Source organism: Oncorhynchus keta, unplaced genomic scaffold (genome assembly GCF_023373465.1).
Source record: "Oncorhynchus keta strain PuntledgeMale-10-30-2019 unplaced genomic scaffold, Oket_V2 Un_contig_2581_pilon_pilon, whole genome shotgun sequence".
NCBI classification, from domain to species: domain Eukaryota; kingdom Metazoa; phylum Chordata; class Actinopteri; order Salmoniformes; family Salmonidae; genus Oncorhynchus; species Oncorhynchus keta.
In genome coordinates this window covers 1-22,788 of record NW_026284640.1, presented here as the reverse complement: position 1 = coordinate 22,788, position 22,788 = coordinate 1, and the positions used below count along the sequence as shown (strand labels likewise).

General features: G+C 45.9%; 1 protein-coding gene across 1 annotated transcript; it reads left to right on the top strand.

Annotated features, from left to right (window-relative positions):
* Positions 1–517: 517 nt before the first annotated feature.
* On the top strand, positions 518–16,274 carry LOC127922475 (probable E3 ubiquitin-protein ligase HERC1; the record flags this gene model as incomplete). Its single annotated transcript, XM_052506320.1, has 5 exons — positions 518–814; positions 13,293–13,475; positions 13,916–14,701; positions 15,806–15,901; positions 16,080–16,274. Coding segments are annotated over exons 2-5 (1,236 nt in total), but the record flags the coding sequence as incomplete, so codon positions are not given.
* Positions 16,275–22,788: the final 6,514 nt, after the last annotated feature.

The following is a 22,788-nucleotide window of genomic DNA, read 5'->3' as shown; positions in this document are numbered from 1 at the left end:
GTTATAGTTGACTGCTGTTACATGCTTCATTCATCATTGTGATGGTATTACTGTATTGTGCGTAGGGGCGAACATGCACGAACTGGAACCACAAGCCCTGTGTCAAATTTAGGCCCAAAGGCATTTGCAGAATAATTAACTATGATCACGTTGCAAAAATCATTTATATAACCACTGGAATTGATCATTCAATATTGAAATTCTTGCACAACAAGAGTCGGCATGGGTTCGAATCCGACCCCCTGCCCTTCGACTCCCCCTCCCCTATCTTAGTCTTCCAACACTTTACTATCTCTTCAATACATCTGCAAAAAAAATTACTTAAAGACTGGTACTTCCCCACTCCTTAAAAAAATATACTTTATTTTTTATTTTTTTTACATTTTATAGACACAAATAATTTCTGTTAACCATTGGAATTGACCGTTCCAATGCTGAAATGATTTGTTTTTCATGCCTGCGGTCAGTCAGAAGCGACGCCTTCGACTCTCTCTGACTGTAGGAGTTCGACGCACACGACAGACAGACGCGTCACCGCAGCCCAGGTCCGGCGCTGAAGGAAAACGGTTGGGGAGTGAACCTCTCATCTGGATCCGTTGCAGAGGAAGTTGCAGCCAGAAACGAGAAGGTGGGAAGAAAGGAACTTCTGACTGGCAGCCTTTTTTTGTTGTTGTTGTAACTAACGACACCTTATCAAAAACCCACAAATACACGTATATATATATATATACGTTCTGCGGTTGCAGAAACCTTTGTTATGGCAATGAAGTGTATTTAACGTGCCACAGTGAAGAGGCCCCTTTGACAGTTGATGGTAAGCTACAGTACCCAGCTAGGCTAGCTAGCTTGGCCTTTCTATGTGTTTAGCTTGAATGCAAAATGTCAATACTTTTCCTACAATTCATTTTACAAAAAACAGTGTCGGTCTTGCTTATCTGTATCTTTGATGGCCAATTAGCTAGCCGTAGCCTGTGTTTGCCATGTACCTACATCTGTATGAGTTGCTTTCAGCTAGCTTAGCTACCTAGCTAGCTAACAGCAAAGTGGATTCTGTTGGTTAGCATCGGTAGCCTGCTAGCATTAGCTTTATGTTGTGCTTCGGCACCAGTTTACAACATGCCAGTAGTTAGCTAACTGTTAGTGTGTAACAACGCTGTAATAAACGTAGCCAGCATGCTAGTGAGTGAATTATTTTGATTATGGCCTATGTAGCTAACAACACAGGCCTAGTAGACTAGTTGAATTGTAGCTAGTTCCATGCGATGGTAGCTACAGTAGCTAGTCTGTTAGCGTACCTTTACTATCCAGCTGTGTCATGTCAGTCTTAACATATTCCGTGTCTGGTGTATATATTAGTCAAGCTAGTTTACCAATAACAAATAAGCATTTATGTTGTTTTTTGTGCATAGTCTGTTAAAGCTAGGTAGGTTAGAGATGTGGAATGTGTTAGTTAGCCCGCTAACTTTAGCTACTAGCTAGCTGGTTTGTGCAATTAGTTAAGCTAGCTAGCCAGCTGATCTGTCTACCTTACTGTTTATCTGTCATAGGCAAGTATTTAGTAGCTAGCTGAAGTAGCTAGCTGGGTTTACATTATATCATCACTGTATTGCCTACTATGACCATTTACAGTATTCCACATTGATGGCCTTACTCACCCGAGGCTGTCACTGGGCACCTACTGATTACACAGTACGATTTATAATATGACAGACAGCTGTCAAAGCAATTCACTTTATGTCCATCTTGTATGTTGAGTAATGCAGCAGGCAGACATAGCACGCCTGCTAATGAGATTGTCGATAATGCAGGTGCCCTTCTTCTTGAGCTCAATATAGCATGGTGAAAGCTGTACATTAAAAAAATACATATCAGAATTTGAGTAATTTAGCAGATGAACTTATCCAGAGTGATTTACAGGAGCAATTAGGGTTAAGTGTCTTGCTCAGGGGAACATTGACAGATTGGTCAACTAGTCAGCTTATGGTTTTGAACCAGCTACCTTTGGGTTACTGGCCCAAACGTTCTTAACCACTAGGCTACCTGCCGCCCGTAATACAAAAAGGATTGTGCAACAAGAGAGAGAGATAAATCCTTCTATGAAATGCACGTAGGAAATGCATTGTCACTGTGTAGTGCCATGACCACTTCCAGACCGTTAGGCAGTAAGCATCACCATAGCTGTGGACAGTGAAATCAATGTTTCCAGCTGTTGTTGCAAGATTTCATGGTTGTCGAATGCCTGTTTAACCTATGGTACTACTAACAGTTAGTTATTTGTATTGCATAATGCATAGTGTATAATGACGAAAGGTAAGCTAACAACTAGGCCTGCTGGTATGAGTGAAGGGGGGGGTAAGGGAATAGCCGAGACGTAATAGACAAGCCAGAAGGGAAGGAGAAAACATTTCTTCTTCTACACTCTGTATCAGGAGGCCTATTTCCCCCCTTCAGATAAAACAGGTTCATAATCCAATAGTAAGTGAGGGGGGGGTTAAGGGAATAGCCGAGACGTAATAGACAAGCCAGAAGGGAAGGAGCAAACATTTCTTCTTCTACACTCGGTATCAGGTGACCCCTTCAGATAAAACAGGTTCATAATCCAATAGTAAGGGCTGTTGAAATATTACAGCCTCATTTTGTTGTCTAGGCCTTCCGCATGTCTCTCTCCACGTTGCTTCCCCGACGTGTGTTGCTTCCCCGACGTGTGTTGCTTCCCCAACGTGTGTTGCTTCCCCGACGTGTGTTGCTTCCCCGACGTGTGTTGCTTCCCCGACGTGTGTTGCTTCCCCGACGTGTGTGTTGCGTGTGTGTTGCTTCCCCATCGTGTGTGTTGCTTCCCGACGTGTGTGTTGCTTCCCGACGTGTGTGTTGCTTCCCCAACGTGTGTTTGCTTCCCCACGTGTGTTGCTTCCCCAATGTGTGTTGCTTCCCGACGTGTGTTGCTTCCCCAATGTGTGTTGCTTCCCCGTGTGTTTGCTTCCCGAGCGTGTGTGTTGCTTCCCCGACGTGTGTGTTGCTTCCCCGACGTGTGTTGCTTCCCCGACGTGTGTTGCTTCCCCAACGTGTGTTGCTTCCCCGACGTGTGTTGCTTCCCCGACGCTTCCCCAACGTGTGTTGCTTCCCCGACGTGTGTTGCTTCCCCGACGTGTGTTGCTTCCCCAACGTGTGTTGCTTCCCCGACGTGTGTTGCTTCCCCGACGTGTGTGTTGCTTCCCCGACGTGTGTTGCTTCCCAGACGTGTGTTGCTTCCCCGCGATAGTTCATGCAGGCTATGACTGCTGTGCTGATGTGTACTGGCTGATTGGTCCGCTGGTGTAAATAAGCCTATCCTGCGAGAACTGAGAGTATCTGTGGCAGAAGCACATGTATGTCTATGTTTACTACTGTTATCCTGTGTAATTGGAATGATCTGAAACGTTTACACCTCGGTCGTTGGGGAATATGCGATGACACGGTTACTTCCAGCAAAATTAGGTCGTTACATTGGCTCCATGGATTAGGCCGACAGCATGTTGGTGAATCTTCCCCCGAGGAGTATTGGGGATTGCCATCTGTAGTAATTGGAGCGCAGTGTTAGGCTAGCTAACTGTTTTACAAGTCATACATCATATCAATGGATCTAGTTGGAGTTGTGAGGACATGTTGGAGTTGTGAGGACATGTTGGAGTTGTGAGGACATGTTGGTGTTCCGAGGACATGTTGGAGTTCTGAGGACATGTTGGAGTTCTTAGGACATGTTGGAGTTCCGAGGACATGTTGGAGTTCCGAGGACAGACGTGTTGGAGTTCCGAGGACAGACGTGTTGGAGTTCCGAGGACAGACGTGTTGGAGTTCCGAGGACAGACGTGTTGGAGTTCCGAGGACATGTTGGAGTTCGAGGACATGTTGGAGTTGTGAGGACATGTTGGAGTTGTGAGGACATGTTGGAGTTCCGAGGACACGTCGGAGTTCCGAGGACACGTCGGAGTTGTGAGGACAGACATGTTGGAGTTCCGAGGACACGTCGGAGTTGTGAGGACATGTTGGAGTTGTGAGGACAGACGTGTCGGAGTTGTGAGGACGTGTCGGAGATGTGAGGACAGACATGTTGGAGTTCCGAGGACACGTTGGAGTTCCGAGGACATGTTGGAGTTCCGAGGACATGTTGGAGTTGTGAGGACGTTCGGAGTTGTGAGGACGTGTTCGGAGATGTTGAGGACAGACATGTTGGAGTTCTGAGGACATGTTGGAGTTCCGAGGACATGTTGGAGTTCCGAGGACATGTTGGAGTTGTGAGGACATGTTGGAGTTGTGAGGACGTGTCGGTGTTGTGAGGACAGACATGTTGGAGTTCCGAGGACACGTCGGAGTTGTGAGGACAGACATGTTGGTGTTCCGAGGACATGTTGGAGTTGTGAGGACAGACATGTTGGTGTTCTGAGGACATGAGGACATGTTGGAGTTCCGAGGACATGTTGGTGTTCCGAGGACATGTTGGAGTTCCGAGGACATGTTGGAGTTCCGAGGACATGTTGGAGTTGTTGTGAGGACGTGTCGGTGTTGTGAGGACGTGTTGGAGTTGTGAGGACAGACATGTTGGTGAGTTTGGAGTTGAGGACAGACATGTTGGAGTTCCGAGGACATGTTGGAGTTCCGAGGACATGTTGGAGTTCCGAGGACATGTTGGAGTTCTTAGGACATGTTGGAGTTCCGAGGACATGTTGGAGTTCCGAGGACAGACATGTTGGAGTTCCGAGGACAGACATGTTGGAGTTCCGAGGACAGACATGTTGGAGTTCCGAGGACAGACGTGTTGGAGTTCCGAGGACAGACGTGTTGGAGTTCCGAGGACAGACGTGTTGGAGTTCCGAGGACAGACGTGTTGGAGTTCCGAGGACAGACGTGTTGGAGTTCCGAGGACAGACGTGTTGGAGTTCCGAGGACAGACGTGTTGGAGTTCCGAGGACAGACGTGTTGGAGTTCCGAGGACAGACGTGTTGGAGTTCCGAGGACAGACGTGTTGGAGTTCCGAGGACAGACGTGTCGGAGTTCCGAGGACAGACATGTTGGAGTTGTGAGGACGTGTCGGAGTTGTGAGGACATGTTGGAGTTCTGAGGACATGTCGGAGTTCTGAGGACATGTTGGAGTTCCGAGGACATGTTGGAGTTCCGAGGACATGTTGGAGTTCCGAGGACATGTTGGAGTTCCGAGGACATGTTGGAGTTCCGAGGACATGTTGGAGTTCCGAGGACATGTTGGAGTTCCGAGGACAGACATGTTGGAGTTCCGAGGACATGTTGGAGTTCCGAGGACATGTTGGAGTTCCGAGGACAGACGTGTTGGAGTTCGAGGACAGACATGTTGGAGTTCCGAGGACAGACATGTTGGAGTTCCGAGGACAGACATGTTGGAGTTCCGAGGACAGACGTGTTGGAGTTCCGAGGACAGACGTGTTGGAGTTCCGAGGACAGACGTGTTGGAGTTCCGAGGACAGACGTGTCGGAGTTCCGAGGACAGACATGTTGGAGTTGTGAGGACATGTTGGAGTTGTGAGGACATGTTGGAGTTGTGAGGACGTGTTGGAGTTGTGAGGACGTGTCGGAGTTGTGAGGACATGTCGGAGTTCTGAGGACATGTCGGAGTTCCGAGGACATGTTGGAGTTCTGAGGACATGTCGGAGTTGTGAGGACATGTTGGAGTTCCGAGGACATGTTGGCGTTCCGAGGACATGTTGGAGTTGTGAGGACATGTCGGAGTTGTGAGGACATGTTGGAGTTCGAGGACATGTTGGAGTTCCGAGGACATGTTGGAGTTCCGAGGACATGTTGGAGTTCCGAGGACATGTCTGAGTTCAGTCTGAGTTCCGAGGACGCGTCTGAGTTCAGGACGCGTCTGAGTTCCGAGGACGCGTCTGAGTTCCGAGGACATGTTACATGTCAGGTCTATAGCGTAGTTCCAGAAGCATAATGTGGTCAGTGTGATTAACAGTTTGCTGTGATCACATTGTCCTGCACGGATGTGATCACTGTAAGGTAGTTGTTTAATTGACACACTGGCTTGTTTCATTTCCTGTTGTGAATAGAATTGTTCCTCTCAGGGCAACAAACAGTGTCGGAGTCCTCGATGGTAGTCATCCATCCTGTCCTTACATGTACATGCTTGTTAGTTGTGGTCCTTCTTCTCACAGCCACCATATCAAATGGTCTCAATGATTGGTCTCAATGTTAATATCTCCCCCTCTAATATCTTCTGAGCCCCATGTCCTGGAACAAGCTGTACCCCATCTCCTGTCCTGACAGTCTAATATCTTCTATCAGCTGTAACAAAGCCCCATCTCCTGTCCTGACGGTCTAATATCTTCTATCAGCTGTAACAAAGCCCCATCTCCTGTCCTGACGGTCTAATATCTTCTATCAGCTGTAACAAAGCCTCATCTCCTGTCCTGAATATCTTCTATCAGCTGTAACAAAGCCCCATCTCCTGTCCTGACGGTCTAATATCTTCTATCAGCTGTAACAAAGCCCCATCTCCTGTCCTGACGGTCTAATATCTTCTATCAGCTGTAACAAAGCCCCATCTCCTGTCCTGACGGTCTAATATCTTCTATCAGCTGTAACAAAGCCCCATCTCCTGTCCTGACGGTCTAATATCTTCTATCAGCTGTAACAAAGCCCCATCTCCTGTCCTGACGGTCTAATATCTTCTATCAGCTGTAACAAAGCCCCATCTCCTGTCCTGACAGTCTAATATCTTCTATCAGCTGTAACAAAGCCCCATCTCCTGTCCTGACGGTCTAATATCTTCTATCAGCTGTAACAAAGCCCCATCTCCTGTCCTGACGGTCAATATCTTCTATCAGCTGTAACAAAGCCCATCTCCTGTCCTGACGGTCTAATATCTTCTATCAGCTGTAACAAAGCCCCATCTCCTGTCCTGACAGTCTAATATCTTCTATCAGCTGTAACAAAGCCCCATCTCCTGTCCTGACCGTCTAATATCTTCTATCAGCTGTAACAAAGCCCCTTCTCCTGTCCTGACGGTCTAATATCTTCTATCAGCTGTAACAAAGCCCCATCTCCTGTCCTGACAGTCTAATATCTTCTATCAGCTGTAACAAAGCCCCGTCTCCTGTCCTGACGGTCTAATATCTTCTATCAGCTGTAACAAAGCCCCATCTCCTGTCCTGACGGCTGCTGTAACAAAGCCCCATCTCCTGTCCTGACGGTCTAATATCTTCTATCAGCTGTAACAAAGCCCCATCTCCTGTCCTGACGTCTAATATCTTCTATCAGCTGTAACAAAGCCCCATCTCCTGTCCTGACAGTCTAATATCTTCTATCAGCTGTAACAAAGCCCCATGTCCTGACAGTCTAATATCTTCTATCAGCTGTAACAAAGCCCATCTCCTGTCCTGACAGTCTAATCTTCTATCAGCTGTAACAAAGCCCCATCTCCTGTCCTGATCAGCTGTAACAAAGCCCCATCTCCTGTCCTGACAGTCTAATATCTTCTATCAGCTGTAACAAAGCCCCTTCTCCTGTCCTGACGGTCTAATATCTTCTATCAGCTGTAACAAAGCCCCATCTCCTGTCCTGACAGTCTAATATCTTCTATCAGCTGTAACAAAGCCCCATCTCCTGTCCTGACGGTCTAATATCTTCTATCAGCTGTAACAAAGCCCCATCTCCTGTCCTGACGGTCTAATATCTTCTATCAGCTGTAACAAAGCCCCATCTCCTGTCCTGACGGTCTAATATCTTCTATCAGCTGTAACAAAGCCCCATCTCCTGTCCTGACGGTCTACCTTCTATTGGAGCTGTAACAAAGCCCCATCTCCTGTCTGACAGTCTAATATCTTCTATCAGCTGTAACAAAGCCCCATCTCCTGTCCTGACGGTCTAAATCTTCTATTGGAGCTGTAACAAAGCCCCATCTCCTGTCCTGACAGTCTAATATCTTCTATCAGCTGTAACAAAGCCCCATCTCCTGTCCTGACGGTCTAATATCTCTCCTCTGTCTATCTGTCTGGTTGATGTCTATATGTCATGTTTTGGAGGACACATGGCTGACTCAACCTTCGCCTCTTTGGAGTCCGTCGGGAGTTAATACTAGCATTGGATAACACGAAATTCTGGAGGAAAAGGGGTTGAAAAGTTTACAAAAAAAATGGAGAAATATCACATTTACATAAGTATTCAGACCCTTTACTCAGAACTTTGACGAAGCACCTTTGGCATCGAATACAGCATTGAGTCTTCTTGGGTATGACGCTACAAGCTTGGCACACCTGTATTTGGGGAGTTTCTCCCATTCTTCTCTGCAGATCCTCTCAAGCTCTGTCAGGTTGGATGGGGAGCGTCGCTGCACAGCTATTTTCAGGTCTCTCCAGAGATGTTCGATCGGGTTCAAGTCTGGACTCTGGCAGGGCCACTCCAGGACATTCAGAGACTTGTTGAAGCCACTCTCCAGAGATCTTGACGCTGTGTGCTTAGAGAAGCTGTCATGTCAGAACCTTTTAGGCCCTGTCTGCGAGGTCTTGGCTGCTCTGGAGCAGGTTTTTGGTTTTCTGTTAGACCTTTTATTTAACTTGGCCCTGTTTGAGAACAAATTCTTATTTACAATGACGGCCTACCAAAAGGTAAAAAGGCTTCCTTTACATTGGGATTAAAAATAAATCAAATAAATATCTAGGACAAAACACTTCACAGCTTTAAAAACACTACAAGAGAGACAACACCGCATAAAGAGAGACCTAAAGACAACAACATAGCAAGGCAGCAACACCTGTCACAGCATGTTGGCAGCACAACACAACACAGTTTAGCAACAAACATGACAACACAGCATGTTAGGCAACACAAATGAGGTAACACAGCATTCCTGCAGGGATGACAACACAGCATGTTAGCAACACTGACAACACAGCATGTTAGCAGCAAAATAAATCAAGCATTTTAAGGCTGACAACACAGCATGTTATTTTCATGACAACACAGCATGTTAGCAAACACAACATGACAACACAGCATGTTAGCAACACAACATGACAACACAGCATGTTAGCAACAACATGACAACAAGCATGTTAGCAAGACAACACAGCATGTTAGCAACACAACATGACAACACAGCATGTTAGCAACACAACATGACAACACAGCATGTTAGCAGCAAATCTTCATTACAACAAAGCATGTTACAACAACAGACAACACAGCATGTTAGCAACACAACATGACAACACAGCATCCTGTCCTAGCAATACAACATGACAACACAGCATGTTAGCAATATCACAACAGCTGACAACACAGCATGTTAGCACACAACATGACAACACAGCATGTTAGCAGCACAACATGACAACACAGCATGTTAGCAGCACAACAACAACAGCATGTTAGCAACACATGACAACACAGCATCTTGCAGCAATATCTTCAACAGCTGACAACACAGCATGTTAGTCAATATCACAACATGACAACACAGCATGTCTAGTCTTCATGACAACAAAGCATGTTAGCAATATCTTCTATCCTCTGTCAGTAAATCTGACAACAAAGCATCTCCTGTTGACAGTTAATATCTTCTATCAGCTGTAACACATGTCCTGACAACACATCTCCTGTCTGCATCTGGTTGCAACACATGTTTCTGCACAAATGGGTATATCTCTCCTCTGTCTGTCTGGTTGATGTTAATATATCTCCTCTGTCTGTCTGGTTGATTTTCTATATGTCTCTCCTCTGTCTGTCTGGTTGTCTGTTGACGTTAATATCTTCTCCTCTGTCTGTCTGGTTGATGTTAATATCTTCTCCTCTGTCTGTCTGGTTGATGTTAATATCTCTATCCTCTGTCTGTCTGGTCCTGATGTCTAATATCTTCTATCAGCTGTAACAAAGCCCCATCTCTGTCTGTCTGGTTGATGTTAATATGTTCTCCTGTAACAAAGCCCCATCTCCTGTCCTGACTGTCTGTCTGTCTGGTTGATGTTAATATGTCTCTCCTCTGTCTGTCTGGTTGATGTTAATATGTCTTCTATCTCAAAGCTCTGTCTGTCTGGTTGATGTCAATATGTCCTCTGTCTGTCTGGTTGATGTTAATATCTCTCTCTCTGTCTGTCTGGTTGATGTCAATATGTCATGTCTGTCTGGTTGATGTCAATATTCGCCTCTGTCTGTCTGGTTGATGTTAAAAAAATAACTGATATCAAATTTACATAAGTCTCTCCCCTTTACTGAACTTGTCTGGTCCTTTGATGTTAATATGTCTTCTCTGTCTGTCTGGTTGATGTTAATATGTTCTCTCTGTCTGTCTGGTTGATGTTAATATTTTCAGTCTCTCCAGAGATGGTCTGTCTGGATGTTAATATGTCTCTCCTCTGTCTGTCTGGTTGATGTTAATATGTCTCTCCTCTGTCTGTCTGGTTGATGTTAATATGTCTCTCCTCTGTCTGTCTGGTTGATGTTAATATGTCTAAAAGGCTCCTCTGTCTGTCTGGTTGATGTTAATATATCTCAAAACCTCTGTCAGTCTGGTTGATGTTGATGTCAATATGTCTCTGTCTGTCTGGTTGATGTTAATGACAACACAGCATGTCTGTCTGACTGGTTGATGTTAATATGTCACAACATCTGTCTGTCTGGTTGATGTTAATGTCTCTCCTCTGTCTGTCTGGTTGATGTTAATATGTCTCTCCTCTGTCTGTCTGGTTGATGTTAATATGTCTCTCCTCTGTCTGTCTGGTTGATGTTAATATGTCTCTCCTCTGTCTGTCTGGTTGATGTTAATATGTCTCTCCTCTGTCTGTCTGGTTGATGTTAATATGTCTCTCCTCTGTCTGTCTGGTTGATGTTAATATGTCTCTCCTCTGTCTGTCTGGTTGATGTTAATGTCTCTCCTCTGTCTGTCTGGTTGATGTCAATATGTCTCTGTCTGTCTGGTTGATGTTAATATGTCTCTCCTCTGTCTGTCTGGTTGATGTTAATATGTCTCTCCTCTGTCTGTCTGGTTGATGTTAATATATCTCTCCTCTGTCTGTCTGGTTGATGTTAATATGTCTCTCCTCTGTCTGTCTGGTTGATGTTAATATGTCTCTCCTCTGTCTGTCTGGTTGATGTTAATATGTCTCTCCTCTGTCTGTCTGGTTGATGTTAATATGTCTCTCCTCTGTCTGTCTGGTTGATGTTAATATGTCTCTCCTCTGTCTGTCTGGTTGATGTTAATATGTCTCTGTCTGTCTGGTTGATGTTAATATGTCTCTCCTCTGTCTGTCTGGTTGATGTTAATATGTCTCTCCTCTGTCTGTCTGGTTGATGTTAATATGTCTCTGTCTGTCTGGTTGATGTCAATATGTCTCTGTCTGTCTGGTTGATGTTAATATGTCTCTCCTCTGTCTGTCTGGTTGATGTTAATATGTCTCTCCTCTGTCTGTCTGGTTGATGTTAATGTCTCTCCTCTGTCTGTCTGGTTGATGTCAATATGTCTCTGTCTGTCTGGTTGATGTTAATATGTCTCTCCTCTGTCTGTCTGGTTGATGTTAATATGTCTCTGTCTGTCTGGTTGATGTTAATATATCTCTGTCTGTCTGGTTGATGTTAATGTCTCTCCTCTGTCTGTCTGGCTGATGTTAATGTCTCTCCTCTGTCTGTCTGGTTGATGTTAATGTCTCTCCTCTGTCTGGTTGATGTTAATATATCTCTGTCTGTCTGGTTGATGTTAATGTCTCTCCTCTGTCTGGTTGATGTTAATGTCTCTCCTCTGTCTGTCTGGTTGATGTTAATGTCTCTCCTCTGTCTGGTTGATGTTAATGTCTCTCCTCTGTCTGGTTGATGTTAATGTCTCTCCTCTGTCTGTCTGATGTTAATGTCTCTCTGTCTGTCTGGTTGATGTTAATGTCTCTCCTCTGTCTGTCTGGTTGATGTTAATGTCTCTCCTCTGTCTGTCTGGTTGATGTTAATGTCTCTCTGTCTGTCTGGTTGATGTTAATGTCTCTCCTCTGTCTGGTTGATGTTAATGTCTCTCCTCTGTCTGTCTGGTTGATGTTAATGTCTCTCCTCTGTCTGTCTGGTTGATGTTAATGTCTCTCCTCTGTCTGTCTGGTTGATGTTAATGTCTCCTCTGTCTGTCTGGTTGATGTTAATGTCTCTCCTCTGTCTGTCTGTTTGATGTTAATATATGTCTGTCTGTCTGGTTGATGTTAATGTCTCTCCTCTGTCTGTCTGGTTGATGTTAATGTCTCTCCTCTGTCTGTCTGGTTGATGTTAATGTCTCTCCTCTGTCTGTCTGGTTGATGTTAATGTCTCTCCTCTGTCTGGTTGATGTTAATGTCTCTCCTCTGTCTGGTTGATGTTAATGTCTCTCCTCTGTCTGGTTGATGTTAATGTCTCTCCTCTGTCTGTCTGATGATGTCATAGCTTATTGTTGTTCCTGTGATTGTTTCTCTTTCTTAATGGTTCGGCCTCGTTAATATCTGTCCCCCTGTCCTCGTTAATATCTGTCCCCCTGTCCTCGTTAATATCTGTCCCCCTGTCCTCGTTAATATCTGTCCCCCTGGCCTCGTTAATATCTGTCCCCTGGCCTCGTTAATATCTGTCCCCCTGTCCTCGTTAATATCTGTCCCCTGGCCTCGTTAATATCTGTCCCCTGGCCTCGTTAATATCTGTCCCCCTGGCCTCGTTAATATCTGTCCCCTGGCCTCGTTAATATCTGTCCCCTGTCCTCCCCTGGCCTAATATCTGTCCCCCTGTCCTCGTTAATATCTGTCCCCTGTCCTCGTTAATATCTGTCCCCCTGGCCTCCTGTCCTCGCATATCTGTCCCCCTGTCCTCGTTAATATCTGTCCCCCTGGCCTCGTTAATATCTGTCCCCTGGCCTCGTTAATATCTGTCCCCCTGGCCTCGTTAATATCTGTCCCCTGGCCTCGTTAATATCTGTCCCCCTGTCCTCGTTAATATCTGTCCCCCTGGCCTCGTTAATATCTGTCCCCCTGGCCTCGTTAATATCTGTCCCCCTGTCCTCGTTAATATCTGTCCCCCTGTCCTCGTTAATATCTGTCCCCTGTCCTCGTTAATATCTGTCCCCTGGCCTCATTAATATCTGTCCCCCTGTCCTCGTTAATATCTGTCCCCCTGGCCTCGTTAATATCTGTCCCCCTGTCCTCGTTAATATCTGTCCCCCTGTCCTCGTTAATATCTGTCCCCCTGTCCTCGTTAATATCTGTCCCCCTGTCCTCGTTAATATCTGTCCCCCTGTCCTCGTTAATATCTGTCCCCCTGGCCTCGTTAATATCTGTCCCCTGTCCTCCCAGGACTAATGGCAGCAGAGTGACATCATGGCCCTGATGATACCTCCAGTGAAGCTCAAATGGCTGGAGCACCTGAACGGCTCGTGGATCACGGACGACAGCGAGTCCATCTCCACGCGGGAGGGCGTGTCCGTGCTCTACTCCAAGCTGCTCACCAACAAAGAGGTGGTCGTCCTACCGCAGCAGGTGGGTGGGAGCAGAATGAGATTGAGTTCATGTCTGTGAAACCAAATGGAACTCTGCTTCTCTGTGTAGAGGCCATATGGCGACACAGCCAATACTTTATCGTCTGGATTGCGCAGAAATGTAGTTTTATTATTATTATTATTATTAGCTCTATTATTATTATTATTATTATTATCATTATTGTTAGTATTATTATTATTATTATTATTATTATTAGCTCTATATGTCATCGCTAAGTCTGCGTGCCAGTTTGTTTATACTATCATACCAACTCCTTGTCAGTCTCTGTCATGACCAACATCTGTTTGGTCCTGAGCACAAACAGATCTGGGATCAGAAGAAAAGGTTTAACGAGGCCCACAGTGACAACACCACATAGCTAACACATCATCACTACACACACACACTACATAGGCCTAATATCAATGCTGTGTCCTCAGGTGTTGTGTCTGAAGGGACCCCAGCTGCCAGACTTTGAGCGTGAGTCCCTGTCCAGCGATGAACAGGAACACTACCTAGACGCCCTCCTCAACAGCCAGATGGCGTTGGCCAAGATGGTGTGTTCCGACTCTCCCTTCGCCTCCGCTCTCCGCAAACGCCTGCTGGTCCTCCAGAGGATCTTCTTCGCTCTGTCCAACAAGTACCACGACAAGGGCAAAGTCAAGCAGCAGCAGCACTCGCCCGACAACAACTCCGGGTCGTCCGACCTGCACTCTGTCAGCGAGCGGCCGCGGTCCAGCACCGATGCTCTGATCGAGATGGGGGTCCGAACGGGCCTCAGTCTGCTGTTCGCTCTGCTCCGTCAGAGCTGGATGATGCCGCCGCCGCCGGGCCCCGGAGGACTCAACCTCTGTAACGACGTCATCCACACGGCCATGGACGTGGTCTCGTCCCTGCCGCCCCTCTCCCTGGCCAACGAGAGTAAGATCCCCCCGATGGGTCTGGACTGCCTGACCCAGGTCACCGCTTTCCTGAAGGGAGTGACCATGCCAAACTCCGGGGCGGACGTCTTGGGTCGGAGGCTGGCGTCGGAGCTGTTGCTGGGCCTGGCTGCCCAGAGGGGGTCCCTGAGGTACCTTCTGGAGTGGGTGGAGATGGCTCTGGTGGCGTCCGCCGTGGTCAGCACCATGGAGAAGGAGAAGATGAAGGCGTGTCTGCTGAACCAGGAAGGGCTGATTGGATACGACTGCTTCATGAACATCCTCATGCAGATGAGACGTTCCCTGGTAAGCGTCCTATAAACAACCAATCAAATCTATTCATTAAAGCCCTTTTTTACATCAGCTGATATATCAACGTGCTGTACAGGAACCCAGCCTAAAACCCCCAAACAGCAAAGCAGTGCAGGTGTAGAAGCACGGTGGCTCGGAGAAAAACTCCCCGGACACACTTTATTGTTCATGATTTGTTGCGTACTTCCATTGTGTTCTGTAGGTCTATTGTGCTCTTTGTATTACCAGGTGGCAATGTATTCCTCCTGCTTCTTCTCCCAGCTTCTCCTTATTCTCATTACCTCTTGATTGATTCTGTTACGAGTCCTTCTGTACGGTCCCGTTTCTCCATATGCCGTGTAACATGGCTATATGTCTCTGTGTCTGACTGTGTATCTGATGTCTCTGTGGCTGACTGTGTATCTGATGTCTCCCTATATGTCTCTGTGGCTGACTGTGTCTCCCTATATGTCTCTGTGTCTGACTGTGTATCTGATGTCTCCCTATATGTCTCTGTGGTTGACTGTGTATCTGATGTCTCCCTATATGTCTCTGTGTCTGACTGTGTATCTGATGTCTCCCTATATGTCTCTGTGGCTGACTGTGTATCTGATGTCTCCCTATATGTCTCTGTGTCTGACTGTGTATCCCTATATGTCTCTGTGGCTGACTGTGTATCTGATGTCTCCCTATATGTCTCTGTGTCTGACTGTGTATCTGATGTCTCCCTATATGTCTCTGTGTCTGACTGTGTATCTGATGTCTCCCTATATGTCTCTGTGGCTGACTGTGTATCTGATGTCTCCCTATATGTCTCTGTGTCTGACTGTGTATCTGATGTCTCCCTATATGTCTCTGTGGCTGACTGTGTATCTGATGTCTCCCTATATGTCTCTGTGGCTGACTGTGTCTCCCTATATGTCTCTGTGGCTGACTGTGTATCTGATGTCTCCCTATATGTCTCTGTGGCTGACTGTGTCTCCCTATATGTCTCTGTGTCTGACTGTGTCTCCCTATATGTCTCTGTGGCTGACTGTGTCTCCCTATATGTCTCTGTGGCTGACTGTGTCTCCCTATATGTCTCTGTGGCTGACTGTGTCTCTGATGACTCCTGACCAGGGTTCGTCAGCAGACAGGAGTCAGTGGAGGGAACCGACTCGGACATCAGACGGGCTGTGCTCTTTGTATGAAGCAGCTCTCTGTCTGTTCGAAGAGGTAAAATATCAACTCAAACAACATTTTTTTTTACAAGTAAATTTACGTTAAAAAAAATATAAATAAATAGTCTTCTGAACAGATTTTATATACGGCTTTATGAATGCGATATGTATGGGTTACGAAGGTTTACATGTAGGTAGGTAGCCTTCTCAAGTAAAGCACTACTTCCTCCCAGGTGTGCAGGATGGCGTCAGACTACTCCCGTACCTGTGCCAGCCCAGACAGCCTCCAGACCGGCGAGGCTCCCATGCTGTCAGAGACGTGTGAGGTGTACGTCTGGGGCAGTAACAGCTCCCACCAGCTGGTGGAGGGAACACAGGAGAAGATCCTCCAGCCCAAGTTGGCACCCAGCTTCGCCGACGCACAGACGGTAAGAGACCACAGGTCTCCAAAGGTGTGTGTGTGTGTGTGTGTCATTTCCTGTTTGTCTTTTTATTTTTAAGCCAGTGGTTCTCGAAGCTCTTCTCGGGTGAACCTCCAGACGTTTCACAATTTAGTTTTGGCCTTGAATTAGGTCACCTGATCTAATCAACGACTTGATGATTAGTAGATGATTAGTTTATTAGTTGATGATTAGTAGATGATTAGTTGATGATTAGTTGATGATTAGTAGATGATTAGTAGATGATTAGCTGATGATTAGTAGATGATTAGTTAATGATTAGTAGATGATTATTTGATGATTAGTTGATGATTAGTTGATGATTAGTTTATGATTAGTTGATGATTAGTTTATGATTAGTTTATGATTAGTTGAATCAGGTGGGATAGCTCTGAATTAGTTAAAATATATGGAAGGGCTCGTGGGGGGCCCAGATGGGTTTGACAACCACTGGTTTATAAGGAAAGCTGATTCCCCAGATCTAATCAAAGACTTGATGATTAGTTGATGATTAGTTGATGATTAGTTGATGATTATTTGATGATTAGTTGATGATTAGTTGATGATTAGTTGATGATTAGTAGATGATTAGTTGATGATTAGTAGATGATTAGTTAATGATTAGTAGATGATTAGTTGATGATTAGTTGATGATTAGTTAATGATTAGTAGATGATTAGTTGATGATTAGTTGATGATTAGTTGATGATTAGTTAATGATTAGTAGATGATTAGTTGATGGTTAGTTGATGATTAGTTAATGATTAGTTGATGATTAGTAGATGATTAGTTGATGGTTAGTTGATGATTAGTTAATGATTAGTAGATGATTAGTAGATGATTAGTTGATGGTTAGTTGATGATTAGTTAATGATTAGTAGATGATTAGTAGATGATTAGTTGATGATTAGTTGATGGTTAGTTGATGATTAGTTAATGATTAGTTGATGATTAGTTGATGGTTAGTTGATGATTAGTTAATGATTAGTAGATGATTAGTTAATGATTAGTAGATGATTAGTTGATGATTAGTTGTTGATTAGTTGATGATTAGTTAATGATTAGTTGATGACCACTGGTTTATAAGGAAAGCTGATTCCCCTGATCTAATCAAAGACTTGATGATTAGTAGATGATTAGTAGATGATTAGTAGATGATTAGTTGATGATTATTTGATAATTAGTTGATGATTAGTTGATGATTAGTTGATGATCAGTTGATGATTAGTTGAATCAGGTGGGATAGCTCTGAATTAGTTAAAATATATGGAAGGGCTCGTGGGGGGCCCAGAGGGGTTTGACAACCACTGGTTTATAAGGAAAGCTGATTCCCCTCAGTATTACGTCTCTGGAGAAGTTAGCTAGTGTAGCCTAGTTCTGAGAGGAGACCTTAAAGAAGAGACATAGTGGAAATCCATTGGAGTGTGAAGAGTGGCTTTCATGGGTTAAAAAGTAAAGGTTACTCTGTGTTTCCCGGCTTCTGTTCTCCAATCGTGGTTATTGAGATGTTACATTAAGCTCGGCGGTATTCGGATTGTCATACCTTCAAGCCTTGTGCCATATCGGGATATTCGGTAAAACCGGGATATTCGGTAATACCGGATATTCAGTAATACCGGGATATTCGGTAATATCGGGATATTCGGTAATATTGGGATATTCGGTAATATTGGGATATTCGTAATATTGGGATATTCGGTAATACCGGGATATTCGATAATACCGGGATATTCGGTAATATTTGGATATTCGGTAATACCGGGATATTCGATAATACCGGGATATTCGGTAATATTGGGATATTCGGTAATACCGGGATATTCGGTAATATTGGGATATTCGGTAATACCGGGATATTCGGTAATACCTGTAATGATCTTCGTCTGTTGTTTGAAGAGAGTCAGACCGAAATGCAGCGTGTAGGTTACTCATGACTTTTAATGAAGAATATGCGGTACATGAAATAACTGAAGAAGAAAACAACAAACGAGTGAAACTAATTACAGCCTATCTGGTGACTAACACAGAGACAGGTACAATCACCCACGAAATACAACGCGCACTCAGGCTGCCTAAATACGGTTCCCAATCCGAGACAACGAGAATCAGCTGACTCCAATTAGGAATCGCCTCAGGCAGCCAAGCCTAACTAGACACACCCCTAATCATACACACTCCCAATTAATACAAACCCCAATACGAAATACAACATATAAACCCATGTCACACCCTGGCCTACCCAAACATATAACAAAAACACAAGATACAATGACCAAGGCGTGACAGAACCCCCCTAAGGTGCGGACTCCGGGACGCACCTCAAGAGCATAGGGAGGGTCCGGGTGGGCGTCTGTCCATGGTGGCGGTTCTGGCTCGGGACGTGGACCCCACTCCATAAATGTCCTAGTTCCTCCCCTTCGCGTCCTAGGATAATCCACCTTCTCCGCCGACCATGGCCTAATAGTCCTCACCCTGATCCCCACATAACTGAGGGGCAGCTCGGGACCGAGGGGCAGCTCGGGACAGAGGGGCAGCTCGGGACAGAGGGGCAGCTCGGGACAGAGGGGCAGCTCGGGACAGAGGGGCAGCTCGGGACAGAGGGGCAGCTCGGGACAGAGGGGCAGCTCGGGACAGAGGGGCAGCTCGGGACAGAGGGGCAGCCCGGGACAGAGGGGCAGCCCGGGACAGAGGAGCAGCCCGGGACCGAAGCAGCCCAGTACTGAGGGGAAGCCCGGTACAGAGAGGGAGCCCAGTACAGAGAGGAAGCTCAGGCAGGTAGTAGGCTCCGGTAAATCCTGGTTGTCTGGCCGATCTAGAAGATCTAGGTTGACGGGCAGATCTGGCAGAGACTGGTTGTCGGGCAGATCTGGAAGAGACTGGTTGTCGGGCAGATCTGGAAGAGACTGGTTGTCGGGCAGATCTGGAAGAGACTGGTTGTCGGGCAGATCTGGAAGAGACTGGTTGTCGGGCAGATCTGGAAGCGACTGGTTGTCTGGCAGATCTGGAAGAGACTGGTTGTCTGGCAGATCTGGAAGAGACTGGTTGTCTGGCAGATCTGGAAGAGACTGGTTGTCTGGCGGCGCTGGGCTGACTGGCGGCACTGGCGGCGCTGGGCAGACTGGCGGTACTGGCGGCGCTGGGCAGACTGGCGGTACTGGCGGCGCTGGGCAGACTGGCGGTACTGGCGGCGCTGGGCAGACTGGCGGTACTGGCGGCGCTGGGCAGACTGGCGGTGGGCAGACTGGGAGGCGCTGGGCAGACTGGCGGCGCTGGGCAGACTGGCGGCACTGGCGGCGCTGGGCAGACTGGGAGTACTGGCGGCGCTGGGCAGACTGGCGGTCTGGCGGCGCTGGGCAGACTGGGAGCACTGCGGCGCTGGGCAGACTGGCGGCGCTGGGCTGACTGGCGGCACTGGCAGGCGGTGCTGGGCAGACTGGGAGCTCTGGTGGCGGTGCTGGGCAGACTGGGAGCTCTGGCGGTGCTGGGCTGACTGGGAGCCTGGTGCGGTGCTGGGCAGACTGGGAGCTCTGGCGGGGAAGCCTGTTAATATACTAGGGAGACTCTGGATAGACAGCGCAGGAGAGAGTGTCCCGCTAAACTGGTAGCTGGGAGACTCGTCAGCGCAGGAGGGAGAAAAGCACTGGCTGCGCTGAACAGGCGAGGCGCACTGGAGGCCTGGTGCGTGGTGCTGGAATTTCCTCCTTGGGACGGTACTGGCGCCCAGGACACGCAAGGAAGCACGAAAAGCCTGGTGCGGGGAGCAGGAGGAATGGTGCTTGTAAGGTGGCTCTGGATAGACACACACCGTGCAGGCGCAATGGAGCTCTTGAGCACCGAGCCTGCCCCTCAAGCTTACAGGAGAGTGGCTCGATGCCCACTCTAGCCCGGCCAATAGGAAGGGCTGGTATGTGTATAGCCCTCTTCGCAGCTGGCTCTGCACCGCCCACCTGTCGATTTCTGGAAACACCGTGCGCTCCATAGCATAACACGGTGCCTGCCCGGAATCTCTCTAGTAATGGTGAGCAGAGGGGAGGTATGCAGGTTTACTGAAATAACCTGGCATAACTATTCTCCCTTAGCCTGCCCCAGATATTTTTTGAACAGGTTTCCAACCGAGAATCAGCTGACTGTGCTGCCCAAGCCTATACTACACGCCTCCCGTCATGTCACTTACCCAAAACCAGGGTATTTTCCGTCTAATATAATCTCTGTGGCTCAGTTGGTTAGAGCATAGCGCTAACGCCAGGGTACTAAATTAGCAAACCAAATGCACAGAGAATTGAGCACATTTCATGCACTTAACTTAATAATGATAAGATATATAGCTGGAAAACATTTAGTTGTGAAGTCCATACTGCAACTAGATAGGGGAGAGTGACTCAGGTCGGCTGCCTCTGTACATGCAATGATGTGTTCCCCTGGATGACTGACGGGGGAGTGCTGTATTGAAGCCACCGGGCATTCCATCTTGGTACTCCTCCTCCATTGTAAAAAAAGAAAAGGCGGGCTATAGAAATGCATTTATAAATGTCTTATTTCATTTTTGACACATTTATTCCATTATAGACACGTCCATATGCATACTTTTAACATAAAGTTCACACGCTAAACATAAAAATGTTAAATGATTCTTAAAAAATGTATTTTTTGGAGAGAGTAGTCCCCAGTCACGTGCTGTTTCATGACAAGCACAAAACGACCAGAGACCCTGAAGTGTCAACAAAAAAATACTTAAATACATGTCGTTTTGTTCTTTGAGAACATTTAATTGAAATACTGTCAGGTTCTATCCATGCCTAATGGAGGACTGACTCCTACTGGGGAGAACCAATATGGACACACCGGTGGTTTCAAAGCCCTCAATGAATACAGTACATAGTATCAGCAATCCAGGGTTAATATACATGATTGCTCACAAGGCTCCGGGTGTCACGTTCGTCATACTCGAGGAGACCAAGGCACAGCGTGATTAGAAGACATTCTTCTTTTCATTAAACGGGAAGAACACTTGTTAACAAAATAACAAAACAAACGTGAAGCTACAAAAGCAATTCAGTGATGACAGGCAACAACTACACATAGACAAACCCACAAAATGCCCAAGGAATATGGCTACCTAAATAAGAAACTAGTACTGGAAAACATTTAAGTTCAAATCCCATAGCAGACAAGGTACAAATCTGGCGAGTGACCCCATGAACAGGCAGTTAACCCACTGTTCCTGGGCCGTCATTGAAAATAAGATTATTTTGTTCTTAACTCCTTGCCGGTTAAAAAAGGTAAAATAAAATAAATAAACAGAACCCATTTTTGCACCCAGTCCAAGGAGACTATAGGCTAAAACATAAAAATGTTAAAAAAATTGACAAATGTATTTGGTTATTGTTGTTCCATGGTTAAGGAAAACTGTGATTCCCTGAACATTTCAATCAAAGTTAGGCTGCTTAATCTCATTTAAGGATGCCTTAGGTGATTCCCCTAACCCAGTCATTGTTATCTCAGGGTTAAGGGAAACTGTGATTCCCATAATAACACAGTCATTGTTATCTCAGGGTTAAGGAAAACTGTGATTCCCATAATAACCCAGTCATTGTTAAGGAAAACTGTGATTCCCATAATAACCCAGTCATTGTTATCTCAGGGTTAAGGGAAACTGTGATTCCCATAATAACACAGTCATTGTTATCTCAGGGTTAAGGAAAACTGTGATTCCCATAATAACCCAGTCATTGTTATCTCAGGGTTAAGGAAAACTGTGATTCCCATAAAATAAAATAAATAAACAGTCATTGTTATCTCAGGGTTAAGGAAACTGTGATTCCCATAAAACCCAGTCATTGTTATCTCAGGGTTAAGGAAAACTGTGATTCCCATAATAACCCAGTCATTGTTATCTCAGGGTTAAGTCAAATCTCAGGGTTAAGGAAAACTGTGATTCCCATAATAACCCAGTCATTGTTATCTCAGGGTTAAGGAAAACTGTGATTCCCATAACCCAGTCATTGTTATCTCAGGGTTAAGGAAAACTGTGATTCCCAATAACCCAGTCATTGTTATCTCAGGGTTAAGGAAAACTGTGATTCCCATAATAACAGTCATTGTTATCTCAGGGTTAAGGAAAACTGTGATTCCCATAATAACCCAGTCATTGTTATCTCAGGGTTAAGGGTTAAAAACTGTGATTCCCATAATAACCCAGTCATTGTTATCTCAGGGTTAAGGAAAACTGTGATTCCCATAATAACCCAGTCATTGTTATCTCAGGGTTAAGGAAAACTGTGATTCCCATAATAACCCAGTCATTGTTAAGGAAAACTGTGATTCCCATAATAACCCAGTCATTGTTATCTCAGGGTTAAGGGAAACTGTGATTCCCATAATAACCCAGTCATTGTTATCTCAGGGTTAAGGAAAACTGTGATTCCCATAATAACCCAGTCATTGTTATCTCAGGGTTAAGGAAAACTGTGATTCCCATAATAACCCAGTCATTGTTATCTCA